Raw genomic sequence first — 18,237 nt, 5'->3', positions numbered from 1 at the left:
GGAACATATGTACAAATGGAAAGACATGTGTCCCGGTAGAGGGAATAAAAAGTTGAGGGGGAAAGAAGGTTTCTTTGAGCAAAGATTTTTACATAAATTGTAAATACACGCTTTATTTGTAGGATGTTGTGGTTGTCCATGTGATGTATTGTGAAAGTCATGACCGGAAACATCGCTCTTCGCTGTCGCTGCTGTGGCTACCTCGCTCGCGCTGAGTTTCTGCGTGAGTGGAGCGTTTGTGTGCGTCACCGTCTCAGACCGGCGTCTTGTTTTTCGGACTTTTTGTTTCTGAAATATCTTCAACCGTCTCAAGCGTGTAGTAGACGCCACGAGTGACCTGAAAAACAGCAGCTGTATCCGAATATCCAAATTCGAAAGTTTTTTTTTTTTTTTTTTTTTTTTTCCCTGTCTCTGGGACATTAGTCGGTTTGTATGACTGGCCGAAGCTGGGTGCGCGTCCATCCCAGGTAGTCTCTGCGGTGTGTAACATTAAGATACTTCTTAATTTTCTTTCTCCAGTCCAGTTTGTGTGAGGACCAGAGACTGAAAGATTTTACTGCTGACTCTGAGCGTCAGAGAGTCTTGCTGTCTTCAAGAGGAGACAAGGAACACCGACTGCTGACGGACAAACTACCCAGGGTAAGCCGAGGGAAAAATACCAACCTTACATTGCTATGGAAACAAGCTAAGCTACGACGTTAAAATCATTTAGCATGTCTGCTGTTCATTAGCACCTCCATTATGACCCTTTTCATCTGTTCAAAATATTCTTGTGTTATCACGATTACTAAGTAATTTAAAGTAAATTATAGTAAAATGGTTTCTTTGGAAAGAAAATGTTAAATATTTTGTTTAGTAGGCGCGATAATAAGGTGAACATAATGCTACCAATGGGCGTGCTTTAAATTAGGTTGTACATACCATTTTTCCAGTTAATACAATATAATATAATCACCTGACGTGCATCTTTCTATTGTGTGTGTGCAGCACTCCCATAATTAATACTTTATTTATTCAATTATTTGACATTTATTTAGACATTATTTTTCTCTGTGTGTGTGTGTGTGTGTGTGTGTGTGTGTGTGTGTTTTCGGGGCTGGGACTTAGGGAGGCATCCTTATGATTATCTGCAGTAACAGGATTCTGCAATGCCTTGTGTATTTTTTCTTTCCCCTCATAAGCCGACCCTTACTGAGAAATGATGTGTTGGTTCATGCTGACATTGAAAGGCAGATATCAAAGGCGAGCAGGAGGAACTTAAATGCTCTACCTTGCTCTTGCCACATGTATGCGGTTTCCTGCCTGTGCCAAGGTGCATAATCACAAGTCTTCACTCAGTAAAAAAAAAAAAAAAAACAACCTGTCATGTGAAAAATCCAGAAGAAACCAGGGCATTGCCCCAGTTTAAGTATTTGTCATCCAGGGTATGCAAATTTATTTTTTTTTTTTGTTTGAAACTGCAAATGAAAAATGCCATGCAAATATTGCAGTGGATGTGTGACTCATTTCAGGAACTCCTTCTCTTTTGTGCTGATTTCATTTTTCATAATGACGGAAAGAAAGCCCCTGATGGCAAACTGCACCTCGTGACCCACACCTAAGGCCACACTGGGGGTTATTTAGGCGTAATAGTATGCTGGCTTTTGTCTGTGCATGTGTGTGTGTGTGTGTGTGTTGTTTTATTGATTCATTCATAGCCCCGAAGGAAATATCTGCAGCATTCCACCTGCTCCTCCAATTTCCTCACAGAGAATGTCAAGATACAGATAAAGGAATACATAAACACTCGTGCAGATGTGCACACAGTGGTGATAGCACAAAGAATGCAAGGTCTTGACACAAATGTAGCCTAGGGAACATTCCACATCAGCCATATTCAATCTAGTCTTCCACTTAAACTAGAAACATTTCTGTGCAGCGGACTTTGACGCTCATTCCTGCTTTGACATAGATCTGCTGAGTTTTTTAGTATGTGTTGCAGCTGGTGAGAATGAAAAGTTATTAAGAATACTTTCAATTAGATGTCATGATTCTCACTTTCAGAAGCTTCCTCAGTGACTCACCAAGTCATTTTCACGCACAAGTCCTGAACTGCAGGTACTACGTGCTGTCCGGTCGGCATGTCAAACAGCAGCCATAGTGTGCCAGTTGCTTTTTGTATTGTGGCTGAAGAAATCAAACCACAGTCTTATCTTGTAGTCATGCTGGCAGCAGTGCACAACATGGTAGCAAAGTGCATTCTTCTCACAGCAGCAGCTGTTACAAAAACACAAATGAAGAAGACACATGAGGTCAGTGTGTTTCTTCAGAAGATATAATCACTTTTTCCTCAATGGAACTTTTGTGTTTTACTGTGCCTAACACCATGGATTTGTTTTCATCCTTAGTCTTGAAGGAAAGCTCATAAGAACTGGAAAATAAACCAAATCATTTTACAATTATACAATATAGTTGTTCAAAGTGGTCTTTAGCATCTGCACGTTGCCTGTCATTTTGACTGTGTTGAGCAGAGAGTGAAAGCTGGTTGTGTTTGAATATTTGCGCATATGTCTTTTAATCAATGGTTTAAACACCCATCAAACTAGCCAGTGATCTTTGACCCTTATTCAAGCTTGCTGTCACTTCAGCGCTAAGGCCTGACAACAAAGAGAATCTTTTGTTCCTTGAATTACTCTTCTGTGCACATTCTTTGCTCCCTCACTCTGCCGCTTTTAGAGGAGAGGGGAAAACTCAAACTGAAACTGTGGCAGTACAAAATCCAAACCACAAATGCTCTCTGTATTGTAAATGTGCCTACAACATGATGCAACCTTGAATAAATAAAAAATGAATAAATAAAATTAATTCAGGCGAGCATTCAGAAATGTGGCATGACTTCAAAAGCAGTCACAGAAAATGTGAGATGGTGAGAAGTGGGGGAAGTGGTAAGGTACTTTACAGTACTGAAAACAGGTCCCATATATCATAGGATTTGAAAGTAAGATCTGAGGTGCAGCTGTAGCTTAAAAGCCAAGTCAGCATTTTGATAGAATTCACTGTCAAACCTGACAAGTACCTCTTGCACTAAAATAGACAGTTTGGCCAGCTGCAGACTGTCAGCATTGTAAGTCATATTGTAAGGTGTGTGTGACATGCTAGCAGTTCTGTGAGGCTGTGCTTATGCACAACAGTGCTTTGAGCTAAAACCTAATATGAGGTGTCATGGGGATCCATCCAGTAGCTGAGGTGGTAGAGCGGTTGTCTGTCAATCAGGAGGTCCGTGGTTCAATTCCTGGCCTTGGCAGCCAACATGCCGAAGTATCCTTTGGCAAGATAGTGAACCCCAAACCTGCACTGGATGCTGTGCTATCGGTGTGTGAATTCATATATACGTCGCTTTTGATAAAAGCGTCTGCCAAATGACTAATTGTAATTGTAGATAGTAGAATGTTGAGATTTTTAACCAAAAACAAAATTGGTTGATGGAAAAGTCAGGGTGTCAACAGACCTAGTTGGTCTCATCCTGTGAGGACCGTGAACATTTTGTGGCAATACATCAAGTGATTGTTAATATGTTTAAGTCTGGACCAAAGTGGCGGACTGACTGACAGATGTTGCTGTTAGCATGGCTAAAGGTGAAGCTGAAAATGCTCCACCTCCATAAATAAATGTCTCAGACAGTACTGAGAGGAGTTGATTTCTTGCCCACTCTCTCGCTGTCTGGCACCCCTATCTGCTGTCTGTGTCACACATTGTTTTGAGACTTGTGAAGATGAATAATATATGTCAGCTCCCCTGAGTTTGACAGTGTGAGTCAGACCGCTATATGATGCAGAGATGGGAAGATAAATTTTACTGGAAAACACAAAGTGACAGACTAGGTCAGTGGGTTATAGTGACTTGTCTCATTCAGACATGCGTGGGTTGTTGGATATGCATGCATTCACACACAACTTCATCTCATCCTGCATGTGTGTAGGAGTGACGAACGCAGCGAAGCAACAAGTTTCAGGATTAATGTGGGCTTGCTACTGAAAAATGAGAAATGCTAAGTCTGCGGTATGTGAGCAGCGTTCCAGTCTGCATCTCACACACACTTCCATTTATGCCAGTCTTTGGTCAGTGCCTCTCGCTCTTACACACACACACACACACGCACACAAGAGCTGGGAAGTGAAAGAAAAGGGGAAATTCTTGTGCTGAATTGATGCCTGGGCGCCATGCAGGGACAATAGAGAGGGTGTGGGGCTGGGTGGGTGGGAGTGAGAGTTAGTTTACATGTCATGCCAATTCAACAAGCTGAAACGTGTAAGAGGGAGAATATGGTGGTTTGAGCTGAGAAAAAGTAAATCATGTTTCTGTTATCAAGCTCCATACAAAGGAAATGTCACTTTTATGTTAAATGCACTCAGACATGGACACCTTGTACCCTGTGCAAAAATAGTACTATACACTGTAGTATTAACACTTTGAAAATGTGAGATTGCATAAGGAACATGTGCACATGCTCAAAAGATATTTAAGGTGTCAGAGACAACATTTCTGGAGAACTGAGCTGTCCACTGTGTCTTCACACTTGTAGCTAGCTGTCTTTGGGTGGGTTGACACTGGTTTACTGTTTCCCACAGTGCAACTAGATGTCTTGTTTATCAATAAACTGTCTGTAGTCAGTGGGCCGTAATGCACAGGATCTAGTGGAGGCTGATGTGAGTCACACATTAATGCTGTGTGTGAATTGGCCACCAGTGTGATGCTGAATGACTGATGTAAGCTGTGTGTCATCATTTCACCCAAAAGCATGACTGTGTGCGCCTTATTCGGTCTAAATTTAGTCATTTTGGGTGTTTTATGTTTAGCTATCACCAAGCTTAACATAATTTCTGATTACTTTGTGAAAACATCCCATTTTTACATTTTTTCTTTACATGTATTGTCTTTGTCTTTTCTGTTGCAGGATCTGAGACAACATTCATAATTGAATGTATAAAAAAAATGTCTGTCTTCTAAAATATGTTTGCAGTGCCTCTGCTGCCTTTCTCAAGTGACAAGATAAAGTTATTATAAGGCAATTGCATTTTACAATGTCAGCAAACAGCCTTAGCTTTATTTATGATTTTTAGCATCGTATATAGCGTAATAGTGTAGTTTATTGATAGAACAGCAGGGTCTGCAGTGGGTTTAAGTAGATTGGCCAAAAAAATGAAATAGATAAGAGGACCACTTACTAGGCTTTTTTTTTGTGGATTTAGTTTGCTCCTTTGTCCTCAATGGAAGTTTGGTTCTTAGGTCACATGATGACAAAATGAGCCATCTGCATACATGCATACATACATACAACTAAGCAAACTGCATCTGCTCTGAAAAGACCATGAGGTGATGATTTTTTTTTTTTTTTTTTTTTTTTTTTTGGTGGTCAAAGTACTATTTCCAAGCTCAAGAATGCATTCACACAACTCACTCAAGTTACTCAATTGTATTTCCAGAAAATAGTACAGTATCACCAGATTTACGTTGAGTATAACAGATTGTACAGGAAGCGGCGGTCACTGTAGACTGTGTGGGCCGCGGTAAAGCTACAGCAAGTTTCTGCATGCTCCACCATGGTAGACCGCTGCCACATTTGTACATCCATTTGACTGTGTACTCTGTTGCCTCTGTTGATCTGTTGATTTATACTGATCTTTCGGTGCTGCTGAGGCATAATATTGGATTGTCGTGTTCATAACTACAGAAGTTCTGTAGCCTTTTATTTGAAATGTCTGATGAGATGTGAAAAACCTGTCCAACAAGAATCAGAGGGACAAGACAAGACAAGACAAGAAGAAGAATCAGAGGGACAATCCCCTTTATTTGTCACACAGATACATTCACATGCACACACACGCCATGCACTGGTGAAATTTGTCCGCCGCCTTTAACCCATCCTGGTCGTCCTTCCTCTGCGGCAGACCAGGAGCGTCACCTTTTCAGAAACAAAGGACATAGGGTGCAGCATGATTTACTGCAGTGATGTGTCTTGTTTATACATAACAGTTTAAATCCACTGCAGCTTGATGAACCTCTACACTGCTCTGCCTCTCTCTGCAAGAGGGTGTGTGTAAAGATAGTTCCTTATCATAAAACCACTGTGAAGTCACAGCATAGCACATTTTCCACAAAACTTTTAATGTTGCTCTTGAATCGGCACAAAAGGGAAGTGTCAAAACCACAAAGAAACTTGTCGTGGGAAGGTAGTATGTATCATATTTATAACAGTATATTATTGCTTTTTATGAAATCTATGAAATAACATTTTTATGAATGGTATATTATAGGGTGCAATAGAATATTAACTGCCTGTTAATTGGTAAGACTCACCCTCCCCAGAACATATACAGTCATAATTTAGAGCTCAGTTTGTCCATCTGTAATACAGCTTCACACACTGGTGTACTGGTTTAACAGAATGGTTGCCAAGAAACACACAGACAGAGTGGAAGTCATGCTTGAAGATTGGGGGGGCTATAAACATTTATCTGAATATCAGCCTCAATTGTACAGTTGTGCATCTCTTTCCAGCACACATTCATTCATAGCCCACCCAGTAAATCAATTTTCCCAACAAAATCTGACATTTTTGAAAGAATTTGTCTGGGGCAGTCATACTGATTGTGGTCACAGGTGTGTGTTTACGGAGTATTAGAGGACTGAAACAAAATGTGTTTTAGTCTCTCTTTTTCCTTCTGTTGCTGTCTTTCTGAATTGTCTGTGGTTCAGCTTGTTCCTGTCTGTCTTGTGATGTTGAGGACGACCATGACTGCTCTGTTTCCCCTCCAAAATGTACAGCTGCTCAAGTTCTGTCTGTCACATGTACTGTACAGTAACACCACACAGTCAGAGATGCAGTCTTTATTTGTTGTATTCTAAATTGCAAAGTGTGACCATGGGTGACTGTGCCAGTGCTGTGACAAAGCTGGCAAGTGGGTTATCATGTGGGCAACAAGTAAAGCTTGTAAGTCCATATGATGAAAACTGTCTGGGATGAGTCTGTGTTTGGTCGAAATCGAAAATAACGCAGCTGTGTGTGCGTGTGTGTGGTTGATTGACACATATGTGTCTGGTAATACTCACATGATTCTCAGGAAGTCTAATATGATGCAAAATGTAGATTTTTTTCAGTGAACTTTGCATTACATTCTCCTCTACTCCTCTAAATTCTATAATGTCTGCAGAATATTAATATGGCAAGCATGTTACTTTTGTACAAGAACAAGAAAAATGAACTTGCTATAGGGTGATGGAAAGACTGAATTGGTGTGTGTGTGTGTGCGTGTGTGTGTGTGCGTGTGTGTGTGTGTGTGTGTGTGTGTGTGTGTGTGTGTGTGTGTGTGTGTGTGTGTGTGTGTGTCAGTTAAAGGGAAAGACTGTTTCCATTGATAACAGCACAGAAAGGTCCCTGTGTGTATTTTGAGCCTGAGCTCATTTGTATTAATTGATAAGAGAGTGTAGAGAGCAAGCCAGGCATCTGGATAGGACTAGTATCTTTAAAAAAAAACCTCTAGAAAGGGACTTTTTGTGTTATGTAGGAAGTGTGTTTGCACATAGAAAGTGTTGAGTGAGAGAAAGTTATGTGACAGATATATTTGTGTTTTTGCCTTTTACAGTTCTAAACTGGCAGCAAATGCACACAGTGCATTTTGATTTAATCCTCCACTTTATGACACACAGGTTTCAGTGGCAGGGTTTTTAACTTGCTGACTGACTGTTCTGATCTGCCTATGCAGAAATAAACCGTAGATTTGTTCCTCTTTTCCAACTACATTTTGCTTTCTTTGTTTCCCTGTGGCAGTTGTTACCAGTGGAGCCCTGACTAACAGACAATATGAGAGTTGCGTTCATCTTGATCATCCTCCTTTCCACAGGTAAGGTACCCACACTGGAAACAGAACATTTCTTTTAGCCTCATACATACTGAAGCTCCATGCCTGCTTCTGTGGTATACACTATGTAGTCATGTGTAGCAATATTCAAGAGACATTCAAAAACAGCATATGCAACATGTTGCCTCAGTGGTGTAGGTGATCTGGTTAGATTTTGCTGTGCCCATTTGCATGTTTGCGAAGAACACAGCAACTTTAAACAGATGTAACTCATCAATGTGTAAATCTAAGTTCTCAATAATTACAGTAAATGACCTCATTGTGACCGTGTGTTATGTTAAGTGCAGCTCTGTGGACATTAGGAGGCTAAAGGAAAATTAAATGATTAATAAATTATATTTAGACATTATCAAATTTCTGCAACAACAGAATTATTATTATTATTATTATTATTATTATTATTATTATTATTATTATTGTTATTGTTATTGTTATTATTATTATTATTATATGACGTTACATTTGAATTTTTTCAAAGGTTTCAACAGGCTTTGGGTTTTTTTTCTAAAAGCTTAATGACCACCATTTGAGCTTGTAAGAATGTGGTTTCCTAAAAACTCTTGAAACAAGCAGATTTGACTGATTATCAGAATAATAACACTCAGAAATTGATGAAATCCCTTTTTTTGTGATGAACACAGTGTGAGTTCATCTGTTTTTCTGTGGGTTTATGTGTAAAACTTCAGTGTTTCTTTCAGTATTGCATTCACAACAGTTTTGTAACACTTAATAGGAAACTAAACTATTTTTTTTCTGGGTGTGCCTTTTTGTCTCCTTCAGGTTCAGGTGAAAATGACCTGGATTTGAACTTTTGTGGCATTTGGCGCCATGGCAAGGACCTGAACCTGGCTGTCAACCTCTCCACGGGCTGTGAAGGGATCTTAATCTCAGCCAGTGAGAGCTCTCTGTCCATCGATGGGACGATCACAGCCAAGTGCAGGCGGTCTGATGTCATTCCCCTCAAGCAGTTTGGACTTGATTCGCCGGGGGAAAGTCCCTTCTGTCTGTACTGGGAGCCATTGCTGGACCAGTTGAAGCTGCAGGTAAACCAGAAACAGGAAGAAATAGACAAAATGAGGATTTGTTGAGGTGTATGTTTCCATGCAGTGGGTCCTCACCTCTCACATCCAAAAGCTGTTCTAACTTCCCCGGTCATTTGTCACCTATCATCACACTCAGTAACATGGAAGTACAATTAGTTCATTTTTTTGCCCTCAAAGCTGAATGACAAAGGACTCAATCATACTACAATCCTATTCCTAAAAAATTGTGACGCTGAATAAAATGTCAATAAAAACAGAATGCAATCATTTGGAAATGATCTGTGTTTACTGACAACACTTTCACAAAGTGTCCCTGAGTCCATGTAGTAATCTCCTTTATCCGATCATGTGTTCACAAAGTGGTGAACCTCGCTCCATCCTTGCTTGTAAATGACTGAGTCTTTCCAGGATGCCCTTTTCATACCCAATTATGATGCTATCACCTGTTACCAATCAACCTGTTTACCTGTGGAATGTTCCAAACAGGTGTTTTTGGAGCATTCCACATCTTTCCCAGTCTTTAGTTGCTCCTGTCCAAACTGGTTTGAAACGTGTTGCTGCATCAAATTCAGAATAAGAAGATATTTACAAAAATCAATGAAGGTGATGAGTTCAAACATTAAATATATTGTCTCTGTTTTCAGTTGAGTGTATGTCAGAAAGGATTAGCAAGTGATCACATTCTGATTTCTATGGAATCAGGATTCTAGAAAGTAAAGGGTGTGAAAGCATAACCAACTTATGGAAAGTGCGGTATCAGCTCTGAAAGTGAAAGAGTAATGTTTTGTGCTAAACGGCATGTAGGTGGAATGAGACTCAGATTCAGTGTATATGCTCCAGTAGCCTCCTCGTTGAGGATGTTAACGAGGGTTGTTTGTTTTTGTTTGTTTGTCTTATTTTGTCGTACAGATCAAAGGAAAGAACATTACTCTGTGCTGGCCGGCCAGCCTGCAGAAGTTGTGCTGCACAGATCTGTCTCATGGCGCCAACAAACCCGAAGCACTCCACGGCATCAAGAATGGATCGGTCAATAATGATACAATCACCGATAAAATACGGACAGCCTACGAGTTCAAGGGAGGGATGACTGACTGCAGTAAGGGAGAATGGGTGTTATCTGCAGTAAATCTGTAAATGGAATATATTTAGCGAGATGAAGCTTTTAATGATTTGAGATAACTGAAAGGTTTTAGGCTAAGTCAGTTTTTCAACATTGATTGTTAAAATTTCCTTTTGTGGAGTCAAACGTGCATATGGAAGAATCATCTTTGAAACAGAAAGTCTCAAAACTTCCTTCAACTCAAAATCCAAAGATGATACAAATGGATTGAGAATCAGATTCTGTTTAAGTGTCACAGTTCAGAGTATGTATGTATCGATTCTCTGTAGTATGTCAAACTCTTCTCCCTTTTTTTTCAGAAAAATTATGTGATCAAGCGAACCTCAGATCCACCCCAGTTAACAAGTAATTTCCTCTTTTCTTCTCTCACATTTGTTGTTGAAGTAGCATATTAGGGTGTTTTTGTCAACATCCTCCTTCTCATACAGCTTTGTCTTAATTGCTAAAGCCACTGTTATGAAGCTTTTGACTACAAACAGGAAGCTAGGCTTTGTACTGTGTTTGGGTGGGGGTTACAAAATGAACGCTACCTCTGTGAAAAGGCCATCTGAAAGCACAACTTTTATCTGAATATTATGGTGCTGTGTATTAATGTATGTCCCCAGAGCTGAAGACACTGTGAAAAGATCCCAGGCTGCACAGGTTGTTGAGCATCCCTGCGCTCACAGCTCTGAGGTGGAGATGAAGAAGGATTTCAGAGGCTACAACCTCACATCGCCTGTAAGACACACGCAAAAAGAGTTCAAATGTGCCTTATTATCACAGTTAGAATGATACCAGAACTAAAAGCAATATTTACAGTAAGATCTGGCAGAGAATCTCACCACAAGGTCCATTTAGCAGCAAGTTGATCTTCCCAACATTTGATATAATCTTTCTCAGCAGATAAAGTTCGTCATGGGTTTCTTGGGTCAAGAATAAACTTTGACCTACAGAATTGACACTGAATTGTCTCAGGTTACGTGTCAACCTACGCTGCAGTCTGCACAGGCCGCATCAGCAAGATTGTAACCACACTGGTCTAGTCTTAGCTATATTTTAGCTGCATGTTCGAAAATGAAGCACATTTCCTCTCTGACACCAACAGAAACAGAAACACATCCGTTATTTATGCTCTTATGTCTGTTTGGAACCATGGAATAGGAATTTTTCAGCATGCAGTAGTCACTCACAACACTGACTATGTGACTTGATCATTTAATGCTATTCATACAGGTAGTCTTGTATAAGAAAACAGATTGCAACCACTACAAAAAATGATATAACATGTTAACATTTCTTCTTCAGTGGTTGCCATGGGTAGAAAGTGTTGCAGTTCACTTGCAAAGAAACCTGTTGATTCAGAAATAAACTCATTTATGTGTTCATTTCTTCACTCAAAGTCCATTTTTGTCATACAGGACAGACTTCACTCCCTTTTCTCTACTCGACAGAATAATACAGCTCAGCTGAGTAGGCTGCTTCCCTCCAGTGACTGTGTGCATCCATTTTAAGTCAGGGGCTTACTTCATGGCAGGTTTTTATCCCAGCGAATGAGTAACTGTCGTAACATTTTCATTCAAGTCGAGGGAGGTGGTGATTTAGTTGAGAAAAAAGGTGACAGGTTAACCACATGAAAGTGAGTGATAGAAGCATTTTACTGACAAGTAGAGTAGAAAGCTGACATTTGTCCTCTAAACTATCTTAAAATAGGGCCATTTGTGTAAGTACCCAGCAATCCACATGCACATCTACTAATTACAGCTGTGTACAGCATGAGGTTGTGATGCACACTCACAAGAAAGCAGCAGGGTGGTACAAGTCCTGTCTCTGATTTAACTCACAATTTGAAAATGTGAAAACATTGACGTTGTTCTTAGATCCTGCATTTAATGCAATGATTAAGAATCGATACTGAAATGATTAGCTGGTTTATAGATAGTGCTTCCTGTGTTCATTTTTTACATATTGACGTGAAAGTGAATTGACTCAAACCCTGGAGTGCAGTCTGTAACAATGCAATGTTGTGGTCATTTGCTCTGTACATATTCTGTTTTCCAGGCTGCTCAAAGTGTATCTGCAGAGCCCACTATCACCGTCCAGATCCCCTCCGCTCTGAAGCAAGCTGCAAAAAAGACCAACAAAGTAGTCTGCACTTTCTTCAAAAACAACTCTCTGTTCCAGGTATTTGCCCTGAGGCTGAGGCAGTAATTCTACTCTTTCTTGATACACAATACACCATTTCTACTGACAAACTTAATATGAAGGCTGCGAGAGGACAGGTAAAGAAGTGTGCTTGTTTTTATTCCAGGAGGGTTCCAGGAAGACCAGGATTCTTGATGATGTCGTGGGAATCACAGTGGAGAATGAGATCATCACCAATCTGTCTGAGCCAATCAGGATTGGCTTTCACCATGATGTCATACCTGTAAGTTTGTGTGCTGTTGTGCCTTTTGGTGCGTGTCAGTGTCATCACTGTCCCCTTTACATTGTCTCAATCCATACTTTCAAATGTTAAGTCAGTCGTATGTGATGAGCACTGGAAAAAGGACTCCTATCCAAACTGCAACAAGTCATTTGACACTACATACAGAGGATTTAATGATTTGGTTACTAGCTAAGTGCAAATATTTGGTGGTATGTTTGGTTGTGTAACGGTAGCCACAGAAATATGTTGTTTTTACGAACAGTTGACACGGAATCGAATATTGTCCTGAAAGGTTGCAGAACCCAGAGTGTTATCCTAAAACTGAAACACTGGAGCAAATGTTCTGTTTTTCCTGTAATGTTTACAGAATACGTGTCAGTTGACACACAGACTTCTCAAATGTGGGCTTGCTGCGGATGCTGTTGTTTCAGTTTCATGGCGTCTTCGAGCTGTCTACCTCCACACACAGAATACATGGAAACCACTTGAAGGTTTCTTTTCTTACCTCACATCTTGCGAAAACAGGTGGTGCTGTTCGTACGCTTACTGTCTGTTGCTTCCTTTCTGCAATGCACACATCCCCATAAACTTACCACTTAGTGTCATAGTTGATCTCTGTTAAACTGTATTTCGACCTATCTGTGGTGATGGGGGGACATGCAGCAGATTTTGCACGTCGGACAGAAGTAATGAATGCAACTATTTACAATAGCTGCTCTTTCACGCACTCCTGAATCAAAGGATGCAGTGGTTGCTTCAAAGTACCCGAAACTTTGTTAATATGAATAACAGTGTACTCATCTACATGAGAAATGATTACTGCTCACATCTCTGCCTCCTCTTCGTTTCAGAGAACGCATTCAAGGAAATGTGTTTCATGGGACACCAGGAAAGGTTGGAACCCTTTAGAACCATAAAGCCAATATTCATTTATTCATTCAACATATATGTGTATTTCCCTGTTTATTTGTATGAGGTATGTTTAAATGTGTACCTTCTCTGTGCAGATCCATTGCAGGTTAATTGGCTGGTGGATGGATGTGAGACACGTCAACAGGGAGCAAAACACACCGAGTGCCTCTGTAATCATCTGACTTTCTTCTCAGTACTAGTGGTGAGACACGCAGCAGATCAATTTATGGTGACAAAACATACAAAAAAATACACAGAAACATATACTCTCATATTTTAGTGTTATAGTGTAATTTGCTGATTGCTCTGTGTCCCCTGACAGCAACTGGAGCCTCGCCCAGTATGCCACCTGCTGGCCTTGACCATCATTACATCTCTGGGCTGTGCAGTGTCTGTGGTCAGCTGTATAGCTCTCATCATTTTTCTCTGCAAGAAGAGGTAATAGGACTTTTTTAGGTCTGATCTAGTTTATCAAAAAAGATCAGTCATTTGGGACAATTAAGTATTCCACTGATTTCCATTCCACTCTCCCTCTAGCAGGCGAGCTAAGGAGCAGTCCACACTTAGCCACTTGGGCTTAGCTGTCTCGTTGGCCTTCCTTTATCTGATCTTCTTCTTAACTGGGATCATGGCCAATGTAGGAGGGGAGAGTGTGTGTGTCTGGGTGGGGGCAACCCTCCACTACACCCTGCTCAGCTCCCTTGCCTGGATGGGCATTGAAGTTTTCCACACCTTCTGGTTGGTCCATGTGGTTTTCAGACCCTCCCCAAAGCCCTACATACGGAACCTGGTCGGCTTTGGTGAGTGTTTGAAGCAGCATTTCCAAAAAGAAAACTACTTCATGGCTCATTTAGGTAAAGACGATATTAACGTATGACCTTCAAACCTGTTTTCCAGTTCTCCCTGCTGTTCCTGTCATCATCCTGATGGCAGTAGGTGACATTTATGGAGTGAGAGAGGTGTGGTCATGTGATGACAAAGCTGATCCTTATCAGATGTAAGCAGCACTACCTGGACAAAGATATTTGCTGTGGACAAACGTGCAGATAATCCCTTGATGCTGTACAAATAAAAGCTAGCACTGTAAATCACAAAGTCACACAGCCCATGTTTTAATAGTCTTCAGTCTAACGTCAGTTTCAGAAAACTCACCATTTTATTTGACATTTTTGGGATTACTTGCTTTTCCTTCTCTGAGTGTATTTGGTGTTTCCAGGTGCTGGATGAAGGACACCCCGAAGGCCTTGCTGGGCCACTACTTCACCAATATAACAACCCTGGTCATCCTGGTGCTCTTGGGCTTTGTGATGCTCTTCCTGGTCTATAGAGAGATCCGCACAAGGGACGAATGGAGGCAGAACCGGGTGGCTTTTCTCAGCATCTGGGGCTTGAGCTGCCTCTTTGGGACAACTTGGGGTCTGACCTTCCTAGACTTTGGACCTCTCTCTGAATTTGTTCTCTTCCTCTTCTGCATCCTCAACTCTTTCCAAGGTTTGTACTTGCAGTATACTGTGCCAGTCAAACACAGTTACAGACTTCAGTCAGTGCACTTGAGGTTTATACTATGTTGTTCTACTCAACAAAGCAACCACAAGGAGGACAGCATGGCTATCAGTGTCTGTCAACTTCTGTGGACTATTTTGTATGTTTTGTCATTAATAATAGACCATACCACAGAACTATCACAACAGGACAGAGACTTGCATTTTCAGGTATTGTACAGTCTTAATATGTCATCACTGTCACCAAAGCAAATATACTGATCCAAAGGAAAAAAGGTCTTGAACCAATTCAAGCTTCATGTTTGTGTAGTTTAACTGCATTATTCCACCTTCACAGAACGTTTAACTATATATAGTCAGCCTTTGGACAGGGTTATTTTCATTGTTGCCTCAGAGATTGGTGACTGTGTGCCTGGAGCTGGTGGTCCATTGTATCAGTGTGGGAATAAGACAATGGCCATGCTTAATCAAGGCTGTCTGTTACTGGTGCATATCAGAATAAAGCCTGTTTCCTCTCACATGCTTTTGATTCAGGTCCAAAAGCACAACTTATTAACCCCATTTTTGCTGCCCATTGCTAACTCAATAGGATAATGTTGTGCACCAAGTGGCCAATGTGACAGTTTAGTGATACAGCTGTTTAGGCCTTCATCAATAGTATGCATGGCCCTATATATACAATTGATTCATTGGAATTTTAAATTAGGTGGATGTTGTATTAGAAGAAGAGTGATATCGCACTTATGTCTGTACACCACATATGAAGCTGCAGCCAGGAGCGGGCTAGTTTTGCTCAGCTCAACTAGAAATAGCGGTAACAGCTCTCTTGGCACTGTCCAGAGGTACCAAAATCCACCTATCTGCAGCTGTAAAGTACAGAGCCGCTTAAGGGACATGGGAAAAAAGAAAGAAAAAAAAAGAAAAGAAAACAAGCAGAAATAAAAAGTTTCTGGTCACCATGACGACGGGTCATGTGCGATCCAGAAACTTATCATGTTAGCTTGAGATATGTAACTCGTGCGCTTGAGATATGTGTATGAACTGAATACCAGAAATGCTATGTCGTGCTAACGTGATATGTATCTCGTATATATGTATATACGTATCAGTATCCTACAGTCCAAATATTCTGACTGACGTAAATACTTCCAGCCTTTGATTCGTTTTGGAAACAGGTGAAGTTAGCTGTTCCCACTGGAACATTGTCTTGAGTGTGTGTATGTATTTGGGGCCTGTCTTGACCTTCCTTGAATGTGTCTGTGCCATCCATGGCAGTTTTTGGCCCAGTGATCCAGAGAAGTGATCATAGACAGAGAAAAGTGAGTGATTGAACCTTGGTTCTGGTCTGTTCCTCCAGGCTTCCTCCTGATGCTGCGGTTCTACATGCTGGACTGGGTGCGGAAACAGGCTGGTGGCTCTGCTCTAGGCAGCAGCAGCACCGGATCTACCCGACAACACATGCTGCAGGCCCAGGAGAAGAGTTAGATGGACCGAAAAGAACATGTGGCACATAATACAGTGGAAAAGTCAAAGCTGTAGCGATCAAGCTTTTTTTTGTAAAAATCCAGTTTTCTTGAATGATAAACTGGAGAAGAATGCTGAACCACTGACTGCCACACTGTAGATTCACAGTTTAGTCAGATGAAACTCTGCTGCACAGTCTGCTGTGGTAACTGCTGCCAAATTTGAGTGACAACCCACAAGAGTGCCTCCAAAAAGCAGTGAGCGAAGTCTCCACCTCCTCCACCTCTCATTCTTCTGGTATACTTTAGTATTTAGTGCTGCGAACATGCTGGGCTGGTGAACACCAGCACACTGAGTGAAATTAACGTTATTGGATTTTTCAAAACTGATCTTCGATTGGTAAACTCTTGGTGCTGTTCAAATCCAGTGCTTGCTTTGCAGCTGTAAGCGGCGTTGTTATCCCTGTCAAGGTAACGAAATGCTAGGTTAGACATCTGCCATGAGACAGTCTGTCAGCACCAGTTTATCAACTTAAATAGGCTTCATCAGTCATTCTGGGGGTGAGTGCAAGTTGTGTTCATTAGTCATCTCATGAAGTGAAGAGTTACCAGATTTTGGTCAGATGCATTACAATTTTTTGTTTTGTTTGTTCAAGCTACAGATGGCACTCAGGTATAAAGCATATGTCTTGGGCTTAGCTAAATATAATCAACACCTTGCCTGAAGTATCTCAATCAACCCCTCCGCTTTGCAGTCAAACAGGTTGCTTTTTCTTCTCTGGGACAGTGAAGAATAAATGACACCATCACTCAGGAAGTCATTGTACAGGCCTGGAGCCTTTGTTTGCAGAATATTTAGACTGACTATAATTAAAGAAGGGAAAGAATTTGAGACTTTCAGTTGTCAGCTGGGGATAAAGTGAGGCTTTTTTCCAGTCAGGGAAGTTAAATGATTGCAGATAATTGTTTTGTGATTTCCATTGTCTGTACAGAAAAACAATATATAACTGAAGCTCCCCTTGAACCTTAGATAAGCTTTTTAATTTGTACTGTAAGCATTTCTTTCATATAGAATATTAATTTTGTAAAGTAGCACTTTGACTTGTACTTTTTTTTTAGGTTTACTTTTAGAACCTAACAGTTGTCATTTGTATTGTTCTAATACACATAGTAAAGATTTCATATCCAGTATGTTGTGCATTGTAAAATAGCTGTTTTATAATAGACTCCAGGATGGCCATTTTGAGACCGTCAAAAATAACATAATACACACTGTAGTAATTCTCAGGTCTTTGCCTTCAAAATGGACCAACATGTGTTTGTTATTTGAAACTGAACTTAGTTTAAACATTTCTTTCCTCCCCAGCACAACACAAGTGAATCTGTAGATGCTGTGACACTTGCACTTTATTTTCTAAAGTGAAATTTTATGTCATTCGAATTCTGTATATGTGAGTTTTTGTGGATGTAAATATGCATTATTAAACTAAACGTTGGGTATGTCTAAATGTGACTGTACCAGTGCCAAGTAAACACATGTGAGGCTTGCTGTTTTCCTGCTCAGTCGTCCCTCCTTATCTTTGTGTGTGCTTCCTCCCTGGAGGTTTTAGATTTGTTGTTCTCTTCACAAACATGCTGCTTCTTTGCCACTGGAATTCTCAGGGTCTGTGCCACCATGTATGCCTGCAGTTTTGGAAGAAGTTGACTTAACAGCCACCAGAAAAACTTGAAACAACCTTTTTTTTTACACTCCTACGTGATTCCTCTACACAGTCATGCGATGCAGACGTGGCAGGTCAAAGTTTGTACCAGACCCAGAGGTGTGCTGTTAAACAGGCAGATCACAAGGTGTCTCCACCAATGTGACCAGAAAATCTGTTGAACATTTGTAA

At 40.7% G+C, this 18,237-nt stretch overlaps 1 protein-coding gene across 2 annotated transcripts; it reads left to right on the top strand.

Moving 5' to 3' along the window:
• The first annotated feature begins 237 nt into the window (after positions 1-237).
• adgrg1 (adhesion G protein-coupled receptor G1) lies at positions 238-18,236 on the top strand. Of its 2 annotated transcripts, none has more exons than XM_076735972.1 (15): positions 238-639; positions 7,808-7,880; positions 8,679-8,941; positions 9,851-10,037; positions 10,361-10,406; positions 10,688-10,781; positions 12,102-12,224; positions 12,352-12,468; positions 13,320-13,362; positions 13,476-13,582; positions 13,703-13,818; positions 13,921-14,180; positions 14,278-14,377; positions 14,597-14,871; positions 16,240-18,236. In XM_076735972.1, the coding sequence occupies exons 2-15, from the start codon at positions 7,841-7,843 to the stop codon at positions 16,365-16,367; spliced, it is 1,899 nt and encodes a 632-aa protein (XP_076592087.1). In that variant the 5' UTR covers positions 238-639; positions 7,808-7,840; the 3' UTR covers positions 16,368-18,236. The 2 variants fall into 2 exon arrangements, with proteins under 2 accessions (XP_076592087.1, XP_076592004.1); XM_076735889.1 differs by having other exon boundaries at positions 13,918-14,180.
• Position 18,237: the final 1 nt, after the last annotated feature.

This window comes from Chaetodon auriga, chromosome 1 (assembly GCF_051107435.1).
Source record: "Chaetodon auriga isolate fChaAug3 chromosome 1, fChaAug3.hap1, whole genome shotgun sequence".
NCBI classification, from domain to species: Eukaryota; Metazoa; Chordata; class Actinopteri; order Chaetodontiformes; family Chaetodontidae; genus Chaetodon; species Chaetodon auriga.
This window is presented reverse-complemented; position numbering and strand designations above follow the sequence as displayed.